General features: G+C 43.5%; 1 protein-coding gene across 4 annotated transcripts in view; it reads right to left on the reverse strand.

Annotated features, from left to right (window-relative positions):
- Nucleotides 1-5,611: 5,611 nt before the first annotated feature.
- Nucleotides 5,612-19,438, reverse strand: part of plppr5b (phospholipid phosphatase related 5b) — a 144,181-nt gene continuing 130,354 nt past the window's right edge. Inside the window, exons 2-3 of one of the 4 annotated variants that reach the window (XM_070553043.1) lie at nt 8,623-9,447; nt 5,612-8,518 (exon numbers count right to left, since the gene is read on the reverse strand). In XM_070553043.1, coding sequence (XP_070409144.1) covers nt 8,385-8,518; nt 8,623-9,427 — 939 coding nt within the window. In that variant the 5' untranslated portion in view covers nt 9,428-9,447 and the 3' untranslated portion in view covers nt 5,612-8,384. Of the gene's footprint in view, nt 8,522-8,622; nt 9,448-19,438 lie in introns of those variants that run through there. The other 3 variants (XM_070553042.1, XM_070553038.1, XM_070553039.1) reach the window with 3 other exon arrangements.

A 19,438-nucleotide genomic window follows, 5' to 3' on the forward strand; every position in this document is an offset into this window, starting at 1 on the left:
TGTGTGTGTGTGCGCGCACGTGCCTGCTCGCTTGTCCCTCCGTCGGCCGTGACCGACGGGTGTGTGTGAGTGACTACAGGCAAATGCATGAGAGAGTTAGCAGCCTTGAAACAGCTTGATGAACTACTCTCCCCACATGTTTGCTAATATGCTATGCTAAATCTGCTATGCTAAATAATGATTTCTCTATAGAACTACAAAGTTCGACTGGGGGAGGAGAGTACAGGTCTGCACTGGGCGGAGTTTACAGCTCCTCCTCCAGTTTAAAGAGACAGTACCCCAAAACGGCTCGTTCTCAAGACTCTCCTCAGAACAGGGGTAGATGAGGGTCTGTAGAGCAACAATAATGAGGAAATCAGACCAAAGAACTGCAGTTCCACTGTATTTAGACCCCAACTGAAGGATTTAGATGTAAAAAGGAATAACTTAAAAGCATGTTATGTCTCCTTTAATGTACAGACTCATATAATTGCAGAGATGAGTCATAAGCTTGGAACTTTGGCTGAAATTCAGACTCTGGCACAGAAGGTGGATTCCATCAAGGAGCGAGTTGATGAATCAGCATGGATTGGGATAGATTAATTTATGCCATTATTGGATTTAGAGGGGTTGAGGACCAACAGAACTTTAAGACAGAGGAAATTGTCTCTGTCTGGCCCCAAAACAATTTCTTATCTGAATCTGGTGTCCTTGAGCCTGTGAGGCTGAAACGAATACACCCCCCTCAGAAGAAATGTGGAATGCTGCTGTCGCCATGGCAACGCTGTCTCCCTATCCCAGCCTGGGCGGGACTGCGACCGAAGGCCGTTGAATTGTTCCAGGAGTCACTGTGCTCTCTAAAACCCAACGACCTCCTCCCCCTGTCCAAACAGAGGTGAAGAGCGCTGCTTAATGTGGCTGCATGCACTGATGTGTAGACAGTCCCCAACCCTATCGCCCCACCTAGTGGACACTTATGTTGTGTAATGTCTGAAGTCTGTTGCATTTCTGTCTGAGGTGTTTTTTGCACAGCAAAGCTGCCCTCCCTGTGGAGGGTAACTCTGAAGGGCCTTTTTTCCCTCCACCTGACTCAAGCCTCATATAAACCCTCTGATCTCTATTAAGGTAGCGTGACTCGGGTTGCAAATGACCACAGTCACCAATTCTTGTCATGTGTCTATGCCTATGTATGTATGCCTGATCTCAGAATTGTGTGTACTGAAACTAATTTCCCTCTGGGATTAATAAAGCATATTTGAATTTGAATTGAATTTGAATCTGATCAAGCACTTAAAGAGCAAGTCACCCCCTACTAGAGTCTTAAATGCACTCCCATTTCCTGTTTGAAAAATGTGTCTCAAGCAAGTGTTGGCTGGCAGACTTAGAGGGTGGAGCCGCTAGCAACTACAAACACACACATGCTCACAGCAGCATTGTGACATAATATGGTACCAGCTAACGTCATAGGGTACCTCTTAGCCAATAGCGAGGGCAGATTTAAATTCAAATGAAGTTCTGAGTTTTTGGCCGGCCATGCCAATGCGTCATTGTCGGAAGCAAAGTGCCTGGTATTACTCCCATTCAAATAACCCCACCCCCTGAGAATTCTAACATAGCCAATCAGCACTGAGCAGCATACGTCACACACCACGAAGCTGTTTCTCATAAACAATGAAGACGGCGTCTGAAGTGGAGTTTGCTTCGGCTCTTTCCTTTGTTCCAAATGACTTGAACATGTCTTTAAAACCACAAGTAGAAGCACTAAAAGCTTGTCTTCTAAAGAAAGGTGTTTGCACCAGCACCAGATGCCATCTTTGATCATGACTGAAAAAAACTACAGCTCCAATTCCTTTTTTCTGACTGGTTATTTTTGAGCTGGCTATTCACGCCCACTTGGTGCTCTCTGCCTCTAAGTATCCAGACTCGTCCTCTGTGGAGATAGAATAGACAGAGTTTGAGTCTGGCAGGCCAGGCTGGCGAGGGCGCAACGCTGACAGTTTTAGGTAGAAAATTTTTATTTTAACTAAGATGCACTTAAGTTCGAAATTTTTGACTACACATGTCTACAGCATGATTAGATACTCATTTATATAGTTTATCAGCCAAAACGTTGAAACCCATCCACGTTTCTAACAGATTTTCCCCGCTCAGTGACGCACCCACTGACAAGCCGACTCTGATCATTGGCAGCTCCATAGTCAGAAACGTGGCATTAGAGACTCCAGCAACCATAGTTAAATGTTTACCTGGGGCCAGAGCGGGCGACATTAAATCTTACCTGAAACTGCTGGCTAAGGATAAGCGTAAATACAGTACGATTGTTATTCACGCTGGCGGTAACGACACCCGGATACGCCAGTCAGAGGTCACTAAAATTAACTTTGCTTTGGTGTGTAAGTTTGCCAAAACAATGTCAGACTCCATAATTTTCTCTGGCCCCCTGCCTGATTGGACCAATGACGACATGTTTAGCCGCATGCTGTCCTTCAACCGCTGGTTGTCTAGGTGGTGTCCTGAAAACAACGTGAGTTACATTGTTAATTGGAAAACTTTTTGGGGAAAACCTGGTCTGATGCGGAGAGACGGCATCCATCCCTCTTTGGATGGAGCAGCTCTTCTTTCTAGGAACATGGCCAATTTTATTAGTCCTCCATGACAACCCAGGGTCCAGACGCAGAGTCGTAGTTTAACACACTCCTCTGCAGCTTTTGTACTGTTACCCACCCATTACCCCATAGAGAAAGTGTCCTGCCCATGGCCAAAACCACACAGATTAAATATTAGGCTTAATAAAGCAAACCATGGAAATCTCATAAATATTAGAACAAATTCAACTGAGCAGAAAACTAGAAAAATTAAATGTGGGTTGTTGAACATTAGATCAATTTTTTCTAAGACTTTGTTAGTTAATGACTTGATTTGCGATAATCAGATCTCTTTGCTCTCTCTCACAGAATCCTGGCTGCAGCAAGAGGACTACCGTAAATCCTCTAATACAGGCCGGTATTCAATTAAAGGCCGGGTCTCCAATTTTGGCCGGTGTCGGAGTCAGCAGAGGTAAATAATGGCCGGTCTCTTATTGTGGCCAGGTGGAATGTGGTAACAAGCAAGTATGAGCGTCTCAGCGGTAGGGTTGTGGTCCCCAAATCAACCAGCAGGAGGCAGTAGAGGTTCACGCAGACCTTTATTAGGCTTTTTCTTCTACGCTTTGTAACGCTACAGGCACGATCCTCTATCATGCTCCTACCACACAGAGTCACGGTGTCAGTTAACCATGCTAATTCAACCCGCTCCACAGAACACACATCACCTTCCCTGTGGCTTACATAACACTCACAAACACGCAAATCAGCACATAGGAACTAGCAAAACAATAGGAAACACATATAACACAATACCCAGAATGCACCTGGCTTACAACCCCAGCCAGGTCATTACACTATCAAGTTCAAAGAGAACGTGCTGATTATGCTGCAGAACACTCTGGAGAGCAGCAGTAGGGGTTGCATGAACTAGTCAACTTCACTATAGTGACTTTTTATGCCTGTCGTCGACTAGTCGCTGTCACGTGATAATGACCGGCAAGATGCAGCCCTCGGAAAAGACAGCAGCCTGCTGTGACAAGCTCCTGCGCTCGGTGGGGGTGGGGGGGTGGGGGCAACGCGCTGTGCCAGACCGTATAGGTACTGACACGCGATCGTTCATGTCGGTTCATTTCCTTTAATGTTTTCTGTCTTTTATTTGCGCCTGATGTGTATCGCTGTTGTGGAGCGGGGCGCTTCACCTTGTCCTCCGACGCACAGATCACTGATACGGCCGCCAAACAGCGAGCGCTCCGGTCGGTAGATCTGCCTCCTGCGCACGGCCACAGTAACAATCAGGTGTCGCCACCTCAAAAACTAATTTAACACGCGATCGTTCATGTCAGTTCATTTCCTTTAATGTTTTCTGTCTTTTATTTGCGCCTGATGTGTTTCGCTGCATGCTGTGGAGCGGGGCGCTGTGCGCATCACCTTGTCCTCCGACGCACTGATCACTGATACGGCCGCCAAACAGCGAGCGCTCTGCTGTTTTTGCGGTCGGTAGATCTTTTAGAACAGCAGTTCAAAGGTAACTCATAAGGTGAATATATATGAACACAGGTAGCAGTTTTTCTTTAGGATTGAGAGGAGATGCAGGAAGATAATAAACAGGCAGGACAGAAAAATAGTCAAATAAATACAAGTTAGTTTTTGTACCTGCTGTTGCAACAAATAGACACCATTGAAGGTCATCAGAAGTGAGGAACAGAAAATGAAATAATTATTTTAATGTTTAGAGCAGCAGGAACTCCGAGAGGCTGCAGGCGCATCAGTGAGTTTGCTCCGCTGCACAGGGGGAGGGGGGAGATGGCTGAAGCAGAAACTACCGTTGTTAAAAGAAATGTGTTTAACTTTGAAAATGTGGGCGCAATTTTAATTGTCAAAAACTCCAGCGAACCATTAGTTCATTTTGCTCAAATAGAAATAGAGGCCTGCCTCTAATACTGGCCCTCCTTCCAATAAAGGCCTGTAGCTTGGTGAGCTTGAGTCAAATACAGGCCCGGGCCTGTATTAGAGGATTTACAATATGTTAGTTTAAATGAGTCGACTCCTAATTATTTAAATCATCATATTGCTCGAAGTACAGGGCGAGGAGGAGTGGCAACCATTTTTCATTCAGACCTATTTATCAATCCCCTACCAATTAATAGTTACTTATTCTTAGTTTTCCCAATCCAGATTACAAAACTGTAAAACCAGTCTTGTTTGTAGTTTTGTATCGTCCACCAGGCCCTTACGCTGAGTTTTTGGATCAGATCTCTGATTTTTTATCTCATTTGGTGCTAAATACTGATAAGGTCATTATAGTGGGGGATTTTAACATTCATGTGGACATTGAAAATGATAACCTCAATTTAGCCTTTAGTAATATCTTAGACTCAATTGGTTTTACCCAAACAATACATAGCTCCACCCACTCCTGCCATCATACATTAGACCTTGTGCTGACTTATGGAATAGAGTGTGAGGAAGTAACGATATTTCCACATAATCCAGTGCTCTCGGACCACTTTCTGATAACCTTTGAGTTTTTTATAACTGAGTTCTCGAGACATTAAAGTAAATTTCACTATAGTTGGTCTCTACCTAACAATGCTGCTGCATCTTTTAAATCAACTGTTCCATCTTTACTATCTTCAACATCTCAGAGGAACACAGCAGAGGGCAGTATTTTCATTTCTAGCCCTTCACAAATTGATGCTTTAGATTATGTAGGGTTAACTACATACTAGAATCAACACTGTTGCTATTCAGTTGTAGATTCTGAGAATGACCAAGCAGAATAACCTATGAGGCTTATATCGTGTATATATTTCCGGATACTTATATAATCGATCTAAGTTCATACCCCAACCTGTTTGGTCAATTTATAATCCAAAGATTAATGTTTAATTTAAGGTAATTAAATTTAATAGCAAAAGTTTATTTTTGAATCAGAAGCTAGGAATCTTTGCTTTTCAATAACCAGAAACATTTATACCTTTCTATGTTTCATTTCAAAGAATGAGGCAAGTTTAAAAATGAAGAATTTTATTACTAACAATTTTTAAACTTTACGATTTGAACGACAATTATAAATGACAATTCATGGATGACAATTTAATGACAATTTTTAACAGCTTTGATATTAAACTTGTATTAAAAGCAAACCTGTGGCTAGATGAAAGCTAAATGAAAATATGAGTTTGGATGCGTGAATAGATTTCTCAGAAGGTTTCTTTCAGAGAGAGGAAAGCGTTCTGGGTTGGAAATGATGTTTTGCAGCTAACTGAGTTGTTTACTTAGAGAACAGCATCAAACATCATCTGTCGAAAGTGTCTACCTCACCCAGTTTCCGGAGACCCCCTTTTGGATCCGAGATGTCAAGTGGAGATGATTTCCTCCGGGCACGAGGATGGTAGAAGGACCTCGATGCGACCAAATCAGTCCTGGGTTGTCTCCGTGGGTCACACGACTGATGAAACTATTTGTGTCTCAAAGTCCATAACTCTGAAGGAGTTTTTGCATCTTAACTTAACTCAGAAATTAATAACTCTGGAAGGAGTTTTTCGTCAGCTGGTAACAGTTTACGTTTATTCTTAGCTATTCTTATCGGCATGACAAAACAGCTTGGCAGAGGATCAGGGCGGCCGTACCGTCTCCTCCGGATGGTGTTGGTTCAAGAACTGACGTGAAAGCTGTTGCAAGTTAGTTTACAAAGTCCTCAGAACACACCCACTCTCAGCAAGAAAGCTTTGGTCATGCGTCAAAAACATGTGTTGGCAGTTACCCTTTGTGTGGATAAACTCTGTATTAGATGGATAAGGTGGAAGCTGACCTTCAGATTTCCTGAACACACATTACTGTCATCAACCATAATCATATTTATAGTAATCATTATTATACCCAAAGCATAATAATTCATTTCAGTAATTAAAATACATTTATATTGAACCAAGTGATTATTTATGATGATTAATAAACAATAAAGTCAAAGAGCTTATTAATATTATTATTTAATTATTATCGTGAACTTGAAGTGTCCTTCTTCTGGGACGGAACAGCAGCAAATAATGAGTGCTACTCAGCAGACATCAGGGCTCCTTGGTTAATCTGTGGACTTAAAAGTTGCAGCCTGACCCAGCTTGACCCAGCTGGGTAAATGTGACATTTGCCACAAATCAGAGAACCTTGATGATGCTACAAGACCCCCCTTTGTCAATGGTAGGTGGTCGCAGAAAACCACCTGTCGTTGGCAACCAAAGATGTGAAGGGACTCTCTTTCTGAAGAAGCTGTTGCAGTCCAGGTGAAGGCTGGAGAGAGGTAAGCATTTCCTCACCCAGTGAAGACAGGAGCATATCCTGAGAAGTTAGTTAAGTCAACAATTGCAGATCATTGTAAAGTAATCCTTGATAAGTTGGCTATTTCAATAGCAGTTGATTATCATAAGCAGTAATTCCAAAGGCGTATGCAAAAGGATAAAGTAGCCTGTGTTCCCACACAGAGCCGGGCAGGATGTAGACAGACGACCAGCCATCAGCGGCAGGTCCCCGGATGGCCTCCAGGCGACCTCTCAGCGCAGGGCACTCAGAACGTCTCGAACCACGACCGAAGCGAAGCTCCATGCGACAGGAACACCAGGCGGGCAGCCACAGGTGTAGAGGACCCTCAGATTGCGAAGTCCCTCAGGCAGCAAAGACCAATGGTGTAGCTCATGAGTGAGAACAGCAGAGCAGCAAGTGAGGCAGACACATGAAGATTGCGTTTTATGCAAATCAAAGAAATAAATTATAAACCTGTCACTGTGGGTACCTATGTACTATGTGTCAGCATTATATGGATTTAACCTTTAAATGAATAAATGGGTGCACTGCTCTATGTGTGACGCCGAAAAATGTGGTGCATAAAGCATGAAAGAAACAAATAAAATAAATCAAACCCTAACTGGTATGGGAAAAATCACCTGCACTAATTAAAGGCTTTATCTAAGAATGAAGGGCAATGAAGGGCTTGTAGCCCTTTAAGAGAAATTAACTAAGTTAATCCCTAAAGTTCTCAAACTTAATTACCCTAACGAAAGCACTATATAAAGATAGAAATGTAAGTCAACACTAAAAATGTAAATCAGTGGAGTTAGTCCCTAAATGTGAGGGTTAGTACCAAGATAACTGACTGAAGGCAGTTATCACCTGTTTAAACCTCAAAAGTTATCAAGACCACTAAAAATTATCAAATAAGGATTTTGATTGAATTTGGATTGACACACCAGGTAGTGGAGACGTCCACTTTTAACTGTTATGTTCTGAAAACACATGATTATTGGAACCACAGCAGACCACAGCCAAAATTCACAAAGCCTGTACAATATGTTTAGACATGGAGGCCATGCACACACATACTCACGACAGGATCCGAAATCAGAGAACCCAGCGAGAGCAGACGGACGTTCACCCCCCTTTTGGCACGATTCGAGTTGGTAGTCAGCTATTTCGGTTGAAACAATATCTAAATCAATGGGATTTTTGTGCGGTTTCAATTTGGTTTGGTGGACCCATAGATAAATGGGTGCTTTGTTACCTTTAGAGATCTTAATGAGAAACACGACCGGAGAGAGTGGTTTAGTTGGTAGGTCAGGACCTGATTTTTCCTGCAAAAGGTTATTAATCAGTTTACCAGAGGTGACTGTTGTGTGACCAGGATTTGTAGCAAACTGAAAGTCAAGATGAGAAGCCCTCAGATCATGAGGAGTCCAACTGCCCCCTGCTGGTATCTTATGCCATGTCTGTTGAACAGGACAGAAAGGATACACAGGTATATTGATGAGGCTCTGGAGAGCCCGCTCACTAGAAAAAGTCCCAGCGCCACCAGACTGAACTGGCTGGACCCACAAGTGATGGATGGACATCAAGATATCTGGTGGTCCCCTGGATGTGGCACCCAGAGGGAACCCAGATCCACACGGTCGAGTTAGAGAGTGCTGCTGAGAAAACAGACAGAGACATGTGACTAGCAAGAGCAACATCATCTGTCCTGAAAACTGAAACCAACAATGTTTAAGGCTGTAGACAGGTGCAGGCTTACGAGGATCCGGAGCAGATGTGCTTCCAGGAAGGTCCCAGGTTGACACGTGGGCGCGTTCAGAGAGATCAGGGTCCACCAGCAGATTTACAGGGCAACATCTGACCCCCCTTTTGGTAGGTGTTTCACCCCCCTGAAGTTTAGAGGTCATCAGCGCCTGCTGTAGTGGAGTAAGGTCAGTGAGTGCGTCGGCCCCCCCTTCGGTGGGTAGAGATCCCTCCTCAGAGTACTGAGCGTCAGCTGGAGTCCTTGTGCCACCATCAACTCTCCCTGTGACAGGGTGTGGAGTCATTGGTGGAGCATCCCTGTCAGCATCAGCTCCTCCTGGATCGGGAGGGATGACCGATCCCTGCAGGATCTTAGCTGTCGAGGCCACAGAGGCTCTGTGGCCCTCACTGATCTTAGAGAAACTGGTTTCTCCCATCAGTCCGAAGCACAAGCGGCCAACACCTGAAAGAGAGATGACACGAGCACAAGATAGAGCACGCAGCTCTGGAACAGAGTCAAAACCCTGTGAAAGATGTTGAAAAGCTTTTGGGTCAAAAGGGTTCAAGATCATCCCACTGACAGCAGGATGCTGGACCTGAAGACTGACAAGGTCATCTACAGAAAAGCCAATTTGAACAGACACAAACCCTTCAGGTGGTTTTAAGATGGGGTCATCTTGGGGCCACAAGGGTTTCAGGGCCCATGATGTGTCCACCATCTCACCCCGAGAGGCAAGCTGATCTGTACAAGCGATGAAATGGCCGTTGAGGAAGTTCTCTGGCGGAAGTCGAGTGTCAAAGCTGAGATTCTGGCCATCCATGTAGCTGGTGAGGTGTTCACCTGTCCAAATGGTGGAAAGAGAAAGATTATTTCAATCAGGATTTTTCACAAGTAAAATTAATTCTATTAGAAACAAAATCGTTAGCATTCTCCCTAATGTGTTTTCTTCTTCCTAAGTGTCATGTTTGGATTAAGTTTCTTGACCCACGACATGCAGAATCACTCAGAGACAAAAGGTAAGTAAAAGTTATTTATTAACATTTGATGAGGATGAAGAAGAGGGTCAGAGATCGGGCGGGTCCAGTAGTGTTCTGTGGCAGAGATAATGGTGAGTAACTGTACAACAGGCAGGGAATGAACAAGGTGAGTAGAGGCTTACGGTTTCCAGTATGACAGGGGAGCTTAGAGAGGGAGGCAAGTCAGGTCTGGCTGAGCGAGATGATCCATGGGTGGAGGCGAGAGCTGGGAGCTGAGCACCAGGAGTCCAAGAGTTGAGCGGGCAGGTGAGCGCTGGAGAGCAGGCGGTCAGGGGAAGCAGCGTGCCTGGCAGACAGAGAGAACCACAAGTTCCAAATTTCCTTGTGGTGAGCAGTCAGACGAACGAGGGTACCTGGGAGGAGGTCGGAGGAACAGGACAGGTGAGTACAAGCCTTAGCAGGCGGATCAGGAGGTAACAAGCTAGAAACTGGTCTAGAGCTGGCAAGATACTACCCAGTAAGTGCAATCATCCGGCGCTGTTGAATTGTCATGCCGCTCCTTAAATACCCTGACCACTGATGAGGAGATCCGCAGCAGCTGCTCTCCGGGGCACGCCCACCTGCAAACAGAGAAACTCAGGAGATGGATGTTAGCTCAGCACAGACTATGACAGTACTTTTTGTTCCCGGTGGAGAGCCAGACCTGATGCCCACAGGTATATGGAGGGGCAGGATGACGGTGGAGGTCAGCCAACTGTCGGTTACGCTCAGCTGTCCGTTGCAGGGCCGCAAGGGTCTGGATCCACGTCCTCCTGGCTCTGCGGATGAACTGGGGAACCGTGATGGTGGTAGGGAGGTCTGATGGGAAAAGCGGAGGTTGATAGCCGAGAGATGATTAGAATGGAAACTGACCTGTAGCTGATGAAAAGTGGGTGTTGTGAGCGTACTCAATCCAGGGAAGTTGGGTGCTCCAGCTGGTAGGACTGGAGGAGCACACACAACGGAGCATGGCCTCCGACTCCTGGTTGAGCCGCTCACATTGGCCATTGGTCTGGGGATGGTAACCGGAACTTAACGAGACATTGGCTCCCAGAGAGACAGCAAACTCCCAGACTTTAGAGAGAAACTGGGGACCACGGTCGGACAGGATCTCGTCAGGGATGCCATGAAGTCTGAAGACGTGTTTGATCGGTAACTCGGCTGTGACTGAGGAGGAAGGAAGAGACTTTAGGGGAATGAAGTGGCAGGCTTTTGAGAACCTGTCGATGATGGTGAGTATGACTGAGAATCCTTTCGAGGGAGAATGACCGGAGACAAAGTCGAGTGCTATGTGGGACCATGGGCGAGAGGGAATGGGAAGGGGTCAGAGTAATTCAGCAGGAGGTTGGTTTACAGATTTATTGCGGGCACAGACCTGACAAGCATTGATGTACTCCTTGATGTCCTTGAACATGGAGGGCCACCAGAAGGACTTACGAAACAGGGCGAGAGTGCGACTCACTCCAGGATGGACGGAGAATCTCGCTGTATGAGCTCAATGGATTACCGTTCCTCGAACCTGTTGGAGCACATATAACTTGTGGGGAGGAACATTACCTGGGCCGGGGTCTGTTCCTTGGGCACCCAGGACCTTCTGTGTATCCCAGGTGATTGACCCGAGCACACAGGACAGAGGGAGGATGGTAGTGGGCTCCTGGTCCTTTTCTGATGCCTATTGGCAGGATAGGGCATCGGGTTTGACACTTTTTGTTCCAGGTCTGAAAGACATGATGAAGTTAAACCGGGTGAAGAAGAGGGACCGACGGGATTGTCTGGGGTTGAGCCTTTTAGCTTCCTTGAGGTTGGTGAGGTTTTTGTGGTCGGTCCAGATTACGATGGGGTGCTCAGCTCCCTCCAGGCAATGGCGCCACTCCTCCAGTGCCAGTTTTACTTCTAGCAGGTCTCCCACGTCATAATTTTGTTCTGCCAATGAGAGTTTCCTAGAGAAAAAGGCACAGGGATGGAGCAGGTTATTAGAGGGGGAGGTCTGGGATAGAACAGGACCTACCCATGTGTCTGAAGCGTCTACTTCCAGGGTAAACTGAAGAGAGGGATCGGGGCAAGACAGGACAGGTGCTTGAGTGAAACGGCTCTTTAGGTCCAAAAAGGCTTTGTCTGCAACGTCCGACCAAATGAAAGGCTGCTTAGTGGAAGTTAACTGAGTGAGGGGGGATGCTACTTGACTGTAGTTATGGATAAACCATCTGTAGAACTTGGAGAAGCTGAGGAACCGTTGCAACTGCTTGCGAGTGGAAGGGGTTGGCCATTCACGAACTGTGTTAACCTTGTCAGGGTCCGTTTTCAACTGCCCACCCTCCAAAACGAACCCAAGGAACTTTACTGAGGAAACATGGAATTTGCACTTTTCTGCCTTAACGAAAAGGCGGTTTTCTAGGAGACGCTGCAGGACTACGCAGACATGCAGACATGCAGGCTTATGGTTTCCAGTATGACAGGGGAGCTTAAAGAAGGAGGCAAGTCAGGTCTGGCTGAGCGAGAGGATCCATGGGTGGAGGTGAGAGCTGGGAGCTGAGCACCAGGAGTCCAAGAGTGAGCGTTGGAGAGCAGGTGGTCAGGGGAAGTGGCATGGCTGGCAGACAGAGAGATCCAGAAGTTTCTTATTTCCTTGTGGTGAGCAGTCAGACGAACGAGGGTACCTGGGAGGAGGTCGGAGGAACAGGACAGGTGAGTACAAGCCTTAGCAGGTAGATCAGGAGGTAACAAGCTAGAAACTGGTCTAGAGCTGACGAGACACTGTCCAGTAAGAGCAATCATCCGGTGCTGTTGAATTGTCATGCCCCTCCTTAAATCCCCTGACCACTGATGAGGAGATCCACAGCAGCTGCTCTCCGGGACATGCCCACCTGCAAACAGAAAAACTCAGGAGATGGATGTTAGCTCAGCACAGAACATGACACTCAGTAAGTGAGGCAGCATCAGAGGTAACTGTAGAACCTCATCTGTGTTTGAACCATTTTGATCCAGTTGAGCTTTCAGAGTTATTAAAAATATTAGCTTCATCTAAACCTTCAACTTGCATTTTATATCCAATCCCAACCAAATTATTTGAAGATGCATTTCCTTTGGATACTGCCCCAATTCTAGATATAATCAATCTATCCTTAGTAAAAGGATACGGACCACAGGATTTTAAGGTTGCTGTAATCAAACCTCTACTTAAGAAGCCTTCTCTGGATCCAGATGACCCAATGAGTTATAGACCAATATCTAACCTTCCATTTTTATCCAAAGTCCTTGACAAAATAGTGGCCATCCAAGTATGTGAACATTTAAACACTAATGATCTGTTTGAAGAATTTCAGTCTGGTTTTAGAGAGTATCACAGCACTGAAACTGCATTAGGGAAAGTTACAAATGACATTCTCATGGCCTCAGATAAGAATCTTGTGTTTGTTCTAGTCTTGTTAGATCTCAGTGCTGCTTTTGACACAGTTGATCACAATGTTCTTTTAGAAAGACTTGAACATGTTTTAGGGATCAAAGGAACAGCGCTAAGCTGGTTTAAATCCTACCTGTCTGATAGATATCATTTTCTAAATGTATATGACAAATCTTTTTCATACTCCAGGGTTACTTGTGGAGTAACACAGGGTTCAATGCTTGGACCAATTCTTTTTACTATATATATATATATATATATATATATATATATATATATATATATATATATATATATATATATATATATACATACATACATACATATATATATATATATATATATATATATATATATATATATATATATATATATATATATATATATATATATATATATATATATATATATTAGGGTTGGGACTTGATTCTCCACATATATAAAAATTTTAATCTAATTAATTACAGGCTTTGTAATTAAGTAATCTAAAATAATCGCATTTTAATCGTTCAGGAAAATGTGCTCTCAAAGTAAAACTTTTAATTAAAATTATGAGACAGAGAATCAAACATTAGACATGGTTTTTACTGTAAACTAAAGCTTTTAATAAAAACATGCATTTTAATTATTCAAATGTCACAGTGTGATATGAAACAAAACCCAAATCAACTAAAATGTATAATTACTAATAGAAAACACATGCAAAGGGTTCCTGAGCATTTGAATAGTCTCTCTGTTTAGTTGAATGACTGAAGAGAGGAGCCTGATAACTAAAAGATCTGCCTCCCATCCTATTTTTAGATATTCTGGGAACCACCAGTAAACCTGCAGTCTGAGAGCGAAGTGCTCGGTTAGGAACATATGGAACAATCAGGTCACTGATGAATGATGGAGCTTGATAAGAGCTTTATATGTGAGAAAGAGGGTCTTAAAATCTATTCTGAATTTAACAGACAGCCAATGTAGGGACGCTAAGACAGGAGAGCTATGATCTCTCTTTTTAGGTCTCATCAGAACTCTACAGCATTTTGGACAAGCTGAAGACTTTTAACTACATTCTGTGGACTTCCTGAGAGTAACGATTACAGTAATCCAGCCTTGATGTAATAAATACATGAACTCGTTTTTCACCATCACTCCTGGAAAGCATGCAGCTAATCTTAGCAATATTCCGAAGGTGGAAAAAGGAAATCCTTCAAGCCTGTTTAATGTGGGATTCGAATGACATGTCCTGGTCAAAGATGATGCCAAAGTTCCTTACAGTGGGGCAAAAAAGTATTTAGTCAGCCACCGATTGTGCAAGTTCTCCCACTTAAAATGTCAGTAATTTACATCATAGGTACATTTCAACTGTGAGAGACAGAATGTGAAAAAAAATCCATGAATTCACATGGCAGGATTTTTAAAGAATTTTTTTGTAAATCAGGGTGGAAAATAAGTAATTGGTCAATAACAAAAATTCAACTCAATACTTTGTAACATAACCTTTGTTGGCAATAACAGAGGTCAAACGATTACTATAGGTCTTTACCAGGTTTGCACACACAGTAGCTGGTATTTTGGCCCATTCCTCCATGACTAAGTAATTTCCTTTTCTGAATTTCAGGTCCAAAGATGAGAACTTCAGTCTTGTCTTGATTTAAAAGCAAAATGTTTTGAGTCATCCAATTTTTTATGTCTTCAAGACAAGCCTGTAGTCTAATTGACCGATAGGTTCATCAGGGTTAATATATAGATATAACTGAGTATCGTCAGCAGAACAGTGGAAGTTTATCCCATGCTGTCTAATGACTTTACCAATTGGGAGCACACATATATAAACTTGAATTGAATTGATTTGAACTTGCTCTTTAAGTTTACTCACTTGGGTAAGACCCAAACACAGAAGAGCTGAACCTGGTTGGTAAACACACAGAAACATCTGAGCGCCATTGTCTGAGACTGATACAATCAGTGTTACAGCGGGACTAAAGAAATTACCTTTGGCATGGTTAGCTTAAAATTAGCCTTTAGCATTCTCTACCTAATAGCCTAAGTCACACCCATCTACTTCTGCACCACGGGTCCCCGGAAGAAAAAGTCAACGGGGCTAAAAATGCTATTTTCCGATTCTGTTTGTTATGTGCCATGCATTTCACATATGATGCCCATGAATTTTAAAAATACATTTTGATACCAAGAACACGCTTAATTTCAAACGGGTGGATAAGCTATTTTAGGTTTTGTGTGAAAATAAGTCCAGGACTACAAATATGCATCACGAAAGTGACGTCATCGAACAAGACACGGAGAAAACTGAGCGGAAATGGCTGTAAGTTGAACAAATATCAAAATTTTCCTTCAGGAGGAATGAACCACCATAAGTCTGGCCATTTGGTAAGTAGCAGCTACGCTAGGGGAGAGGAGATTATATGGTGACGTGCCGATTTCTGGTGTGTAGTCGTGCTACTTACGAACTTTTACAAGCTGATAAATCTCAAAGTACGTCACAGGTGTGGTCGAAACACCCATCATTAGTTTTCATTTGAATTGAAGTACAACATATGTGTGATCCAGGGCGTAAGGCAAAGCAGATTAGAAAATAGCTCTTTTAGCCCCGTTGACTTGCATTCATTTTTTCATTTGTCCAGGGACCCATGATGCGGAAGTGACTTAGGCTCCCAATGCAAGAGTAAAACCAAAGGATGCTGTTCCTTCTTGGGATTACAAAATAACTTCAGGGTCACTCCTGGTAACTGGCTTACATTCTTTCTACAACATTGCTGCTTTTTGCCAGAGGGTCTTGAATTACAAATGCCGGCACAACAACATGGCCTGAGCAGACTTGACAACACTGCAGGCTTAAATATGATTGGCTCTGAAACCAGCAAGTATGAACGTGAGACAGATTGTAAACAAGGACTATATCCCTCTTTGGCCTTTCTAATAGGAGAAAAACTGACAACCCCCCAATGGAAATCGGAAATCAGTTTAAGTTCCCTTCCTTGTAACATTATTAGGACATTATTCTGTTTTGTGCTTGTTTTACTGGTGAATTGTTATTTTTTGTATGTTTACATAAACGTCAAAGAGGAAACCCTTGCAAGTAAAAAGCAGAGGGAATGAAACTATCTGAACATGAACATTCAGTCCCAGAATGCAGTTGTGTTCGCTGCCTTAGAGGCATGTTATGTATTTATCTGTTGAAATGTGCTGACATACATGGTTACATGTGTGTACAACACACACACACACACACACACACACACACACACACACACACACACACACACACACACACACACTCACGCGCACACACACACACACACACACACACACACACACACACACACACACACACACACACACTCCACTATTTAAGTATGCATGACCTATTTTCTCTCCTTCCAACAAAAGCTAAGGACACAGAGGTAGTTTTTTTCTTTTTTTTCCTATCTTGGTGTCGGCTTCATTGTAGATTTATTTCGTGTCAAGGACAATAAGTCATTGCTGAAGGTTTGTTTATTTTTTTCTCACAGTTTTTGTCATTCCTTACTGAGTAAATGTCTGATTTGTTCATCTTTCATTTGTCTTTAGTTGAAAGCAGGAATCTCATGCACGCATTAACTTTATCTAAATGTCATGTTCCTGTGAAGCAGCTTCTGCACCAAAAAAACTACTACTCATATACACCAATTTAAAAGCCAGATTATAATAATGGGTCTTCAGCGCCTTTTTAAAAACCTCTACTGACGTGGAGAGTCGCACAGATAATGGAAGATCATTGCATAATTTCGGGCCTGCTACTGAAAATGTCCTGTCTCCTCTTGTTTTGAGCCTAGTTGCGGGGACTAGAAGCATATGGTGACTCTCTGAGCGGAGCGAACGACTAGGTATATATGGCTGTAACAAGTCAGATAAATATTCTGGTGCCATCCCATTCAATGCCTTAAAAACCAATAAAAGAATTTTAAAACGCACTCTAAAAACGACCGGTAACCAGTGCAGATCTGCCAGGATGGGTGTTACATGATCATATTTCCTTTTCCCTTCTAGGAATCTTGCCGCGGCGTTTTGCACAAGCTGCAGACGAGCTACTGTACTCTGTCTCACCCCAATTAAGACAGAGTTACAGTAGTCTAAATGAGTGGTGATAAACGCATGCACAACAGTCTCGAGGTCCTTTCTAGTTAAAAATGACTTCTCTTTGGCCAGACGTCGCAAGTGGTAAAAAGAGGATGATTCAACCGCACCCACATGTGCGTCAAAGGCGAAAGCGTTACCTAATGTCACTCCTAAGTTGACTGCCGAAGAACGTAGGTGGGCATTCATATCCCTACAATCCAGTTTTGATCGCTCTAAATCACGATGTAACCCAAACAGCACTGCCTCAGTCTTGCTTTCTTTCAGACATAAAAAATTGTCCATCAACCATGACTTAACTTCAGTTAGACAGTACATTAAGGTAATAATGGGACAGTCGCTTCTATAATCCAAGGGTAAGTAAAGTTGGCAATCGTCAGCATACATATGAAATCGAATTCCATACTTCCTCATGATGTTCCCCCCAGTGGCAAAATGTAAATCAAAAACAATAGTGGTCCTAATGTTGAACCCTGTGGGACCCCCCATCGCAGGTGTGTGAATCCAGAACTGAACTCACCCAACCTTACACTTACAGTCCTATCCTTCAAATAAGATCTGAACCAGTCTAAGGCCAGACCAGAGATTCCGACATTATACTCCAAACGATGGAGTAACACAGTGGTCCACAGTGTCGAATGCAGCTGTAAGGTCCAACAAAACAAGTAGCACAGGATTTCCCCTATCAGTTTCCAACATATGTACAAATTGGAAACTATTTAAGGGTGAGAATACATCAAAGCACCTGCTATTCTTATGTTTAGTTGAGATTTTTAGCTTTTACCCTTAGACACAACTGACACACATGCTGTGGCTTTAGAGTGGCGAGCAGTGACTACTGGTGTTGGGACAATGGTTGGATGAATGCAAACGTTACAAAAAGCACAACAAGTGTCTGTTTATGTTTATGTTTATGTATTTAGCAGACACTTTTGTCCAAAGCGACTTACAAGTGATGATCGGCATGTTGCCCTTAAGGCTAACAACAACAATAACAACAACAACTTGACATCAGTCATGGAGAGGAGGGAAAAAGGAGTGGACAGTAGAGAGGGGGGACAGGTGCAGGGAGGGTGTTAGTTTAGAAGATGATCTCTGAAGAGCAGGGACTTCAAGAGTTTCTTGAAAATTGAAAAGGAAGCCCCTGTTCTGGTAGTGCTTGGTAGGTAATTCGTCATTTGTGGAACGATGCATGAGAAGAGCCAGGATTGTCCTGAGCGTGGTGTAGGCACTGCTAGCCGACGATCTTGTGATGACCGGAGCGGCCGGGCCGGGAAGTAACCCTTTGCAAGAGGATTCAGGTAGATGGGAGCCGTACCATCTCGGACTTTGTATGCTATTGTTAGCAATTTGAATTTGATGCATGCTGCTAGCGGTAGCCAGTGGAGCCCAATGAACAGAGGGGTGACGTGTGCTCTTTTTGGCTGATTGAATACCAGACATGCCGCTGCGTTCTGGACCATTTGAAGAGGTCTCACAGTACAGCCTGGAAGACCAGTTAGAAGGGCATTGCAGTAATCGAGGCGGAAGATGACAGTAGATTGCAACAGGAGCTGGGTGGCATGTTGTGTTAGGTATGGTCTGATCTTTCGTATGTTATACAGCGCAAAGCGGCATGAATGGGCAACAGAGGCAACATGATCTTTAAAGGTCAGGTGTTCATCAATCACAACACCCAGATTTCGAACTGCCTTTGAAGGAGCCAGAGATAGGAAGTCATTTTGGATTGAGATATTGTGCTGTATGGATGGTTTTGCTGGGATGACAAGTAGTTCAGTTTTAGAGAGGTTGTAACGGAATCAAAGTGATGTAACTAACCAAAGTTGTATTTTAATACACTGTTAGTAGTTCACTTTTATAAACAGAAGAATAGGCTGTTTTTATCATCAGGGAGTTTAATTAAACACTCTGTATTGACTTTGAGACAAGAAAAGAGAGATATATGGGATCGTTTGAGAATCTTTAATTTCTGAATTATAAATTCTAAACAATCTACCAGGACTACTCTGTGATGGATGAGAATGGATTCGGATGTTGTGTTGGTGCGTGTGTGTGTGTGTGTGTGGGTCTGGTTCAGATTCTCTAGGATGACGTAATCGAATCTGGTCGTCTTTGTTATGACTAGATATCACGAGGCTTATAAAGTGATGACATGAGCCGCTATTTTGCCGTGTACGTACCCAGTGGGGTCTCCCAAGTAGATCAGGAATTGCCAGGTCTGGAAACCTCGGATGTACGATGGAGCTGTCGGTGCAGCGGTCACAACGTTTCAAAACCCGTCTGGAGGGTCGGC

Source organism: Nothobranchius furzeri, chromosome 7 (genome assembly GCF_043380555.1).
Source record: "Nothobranchius furzeri strain GRZ-AD chromosome 7, NfurGRZ-RIMD1, whole genome shotgun sequence".
NCBI classification, from domain to species: Eukaryota; Metazoa; Chordata; class Actinopteri; order Cyprinodontiformes; family Nothobranchiidae; genus Nothobranchius; species Nothobranchius furzeri.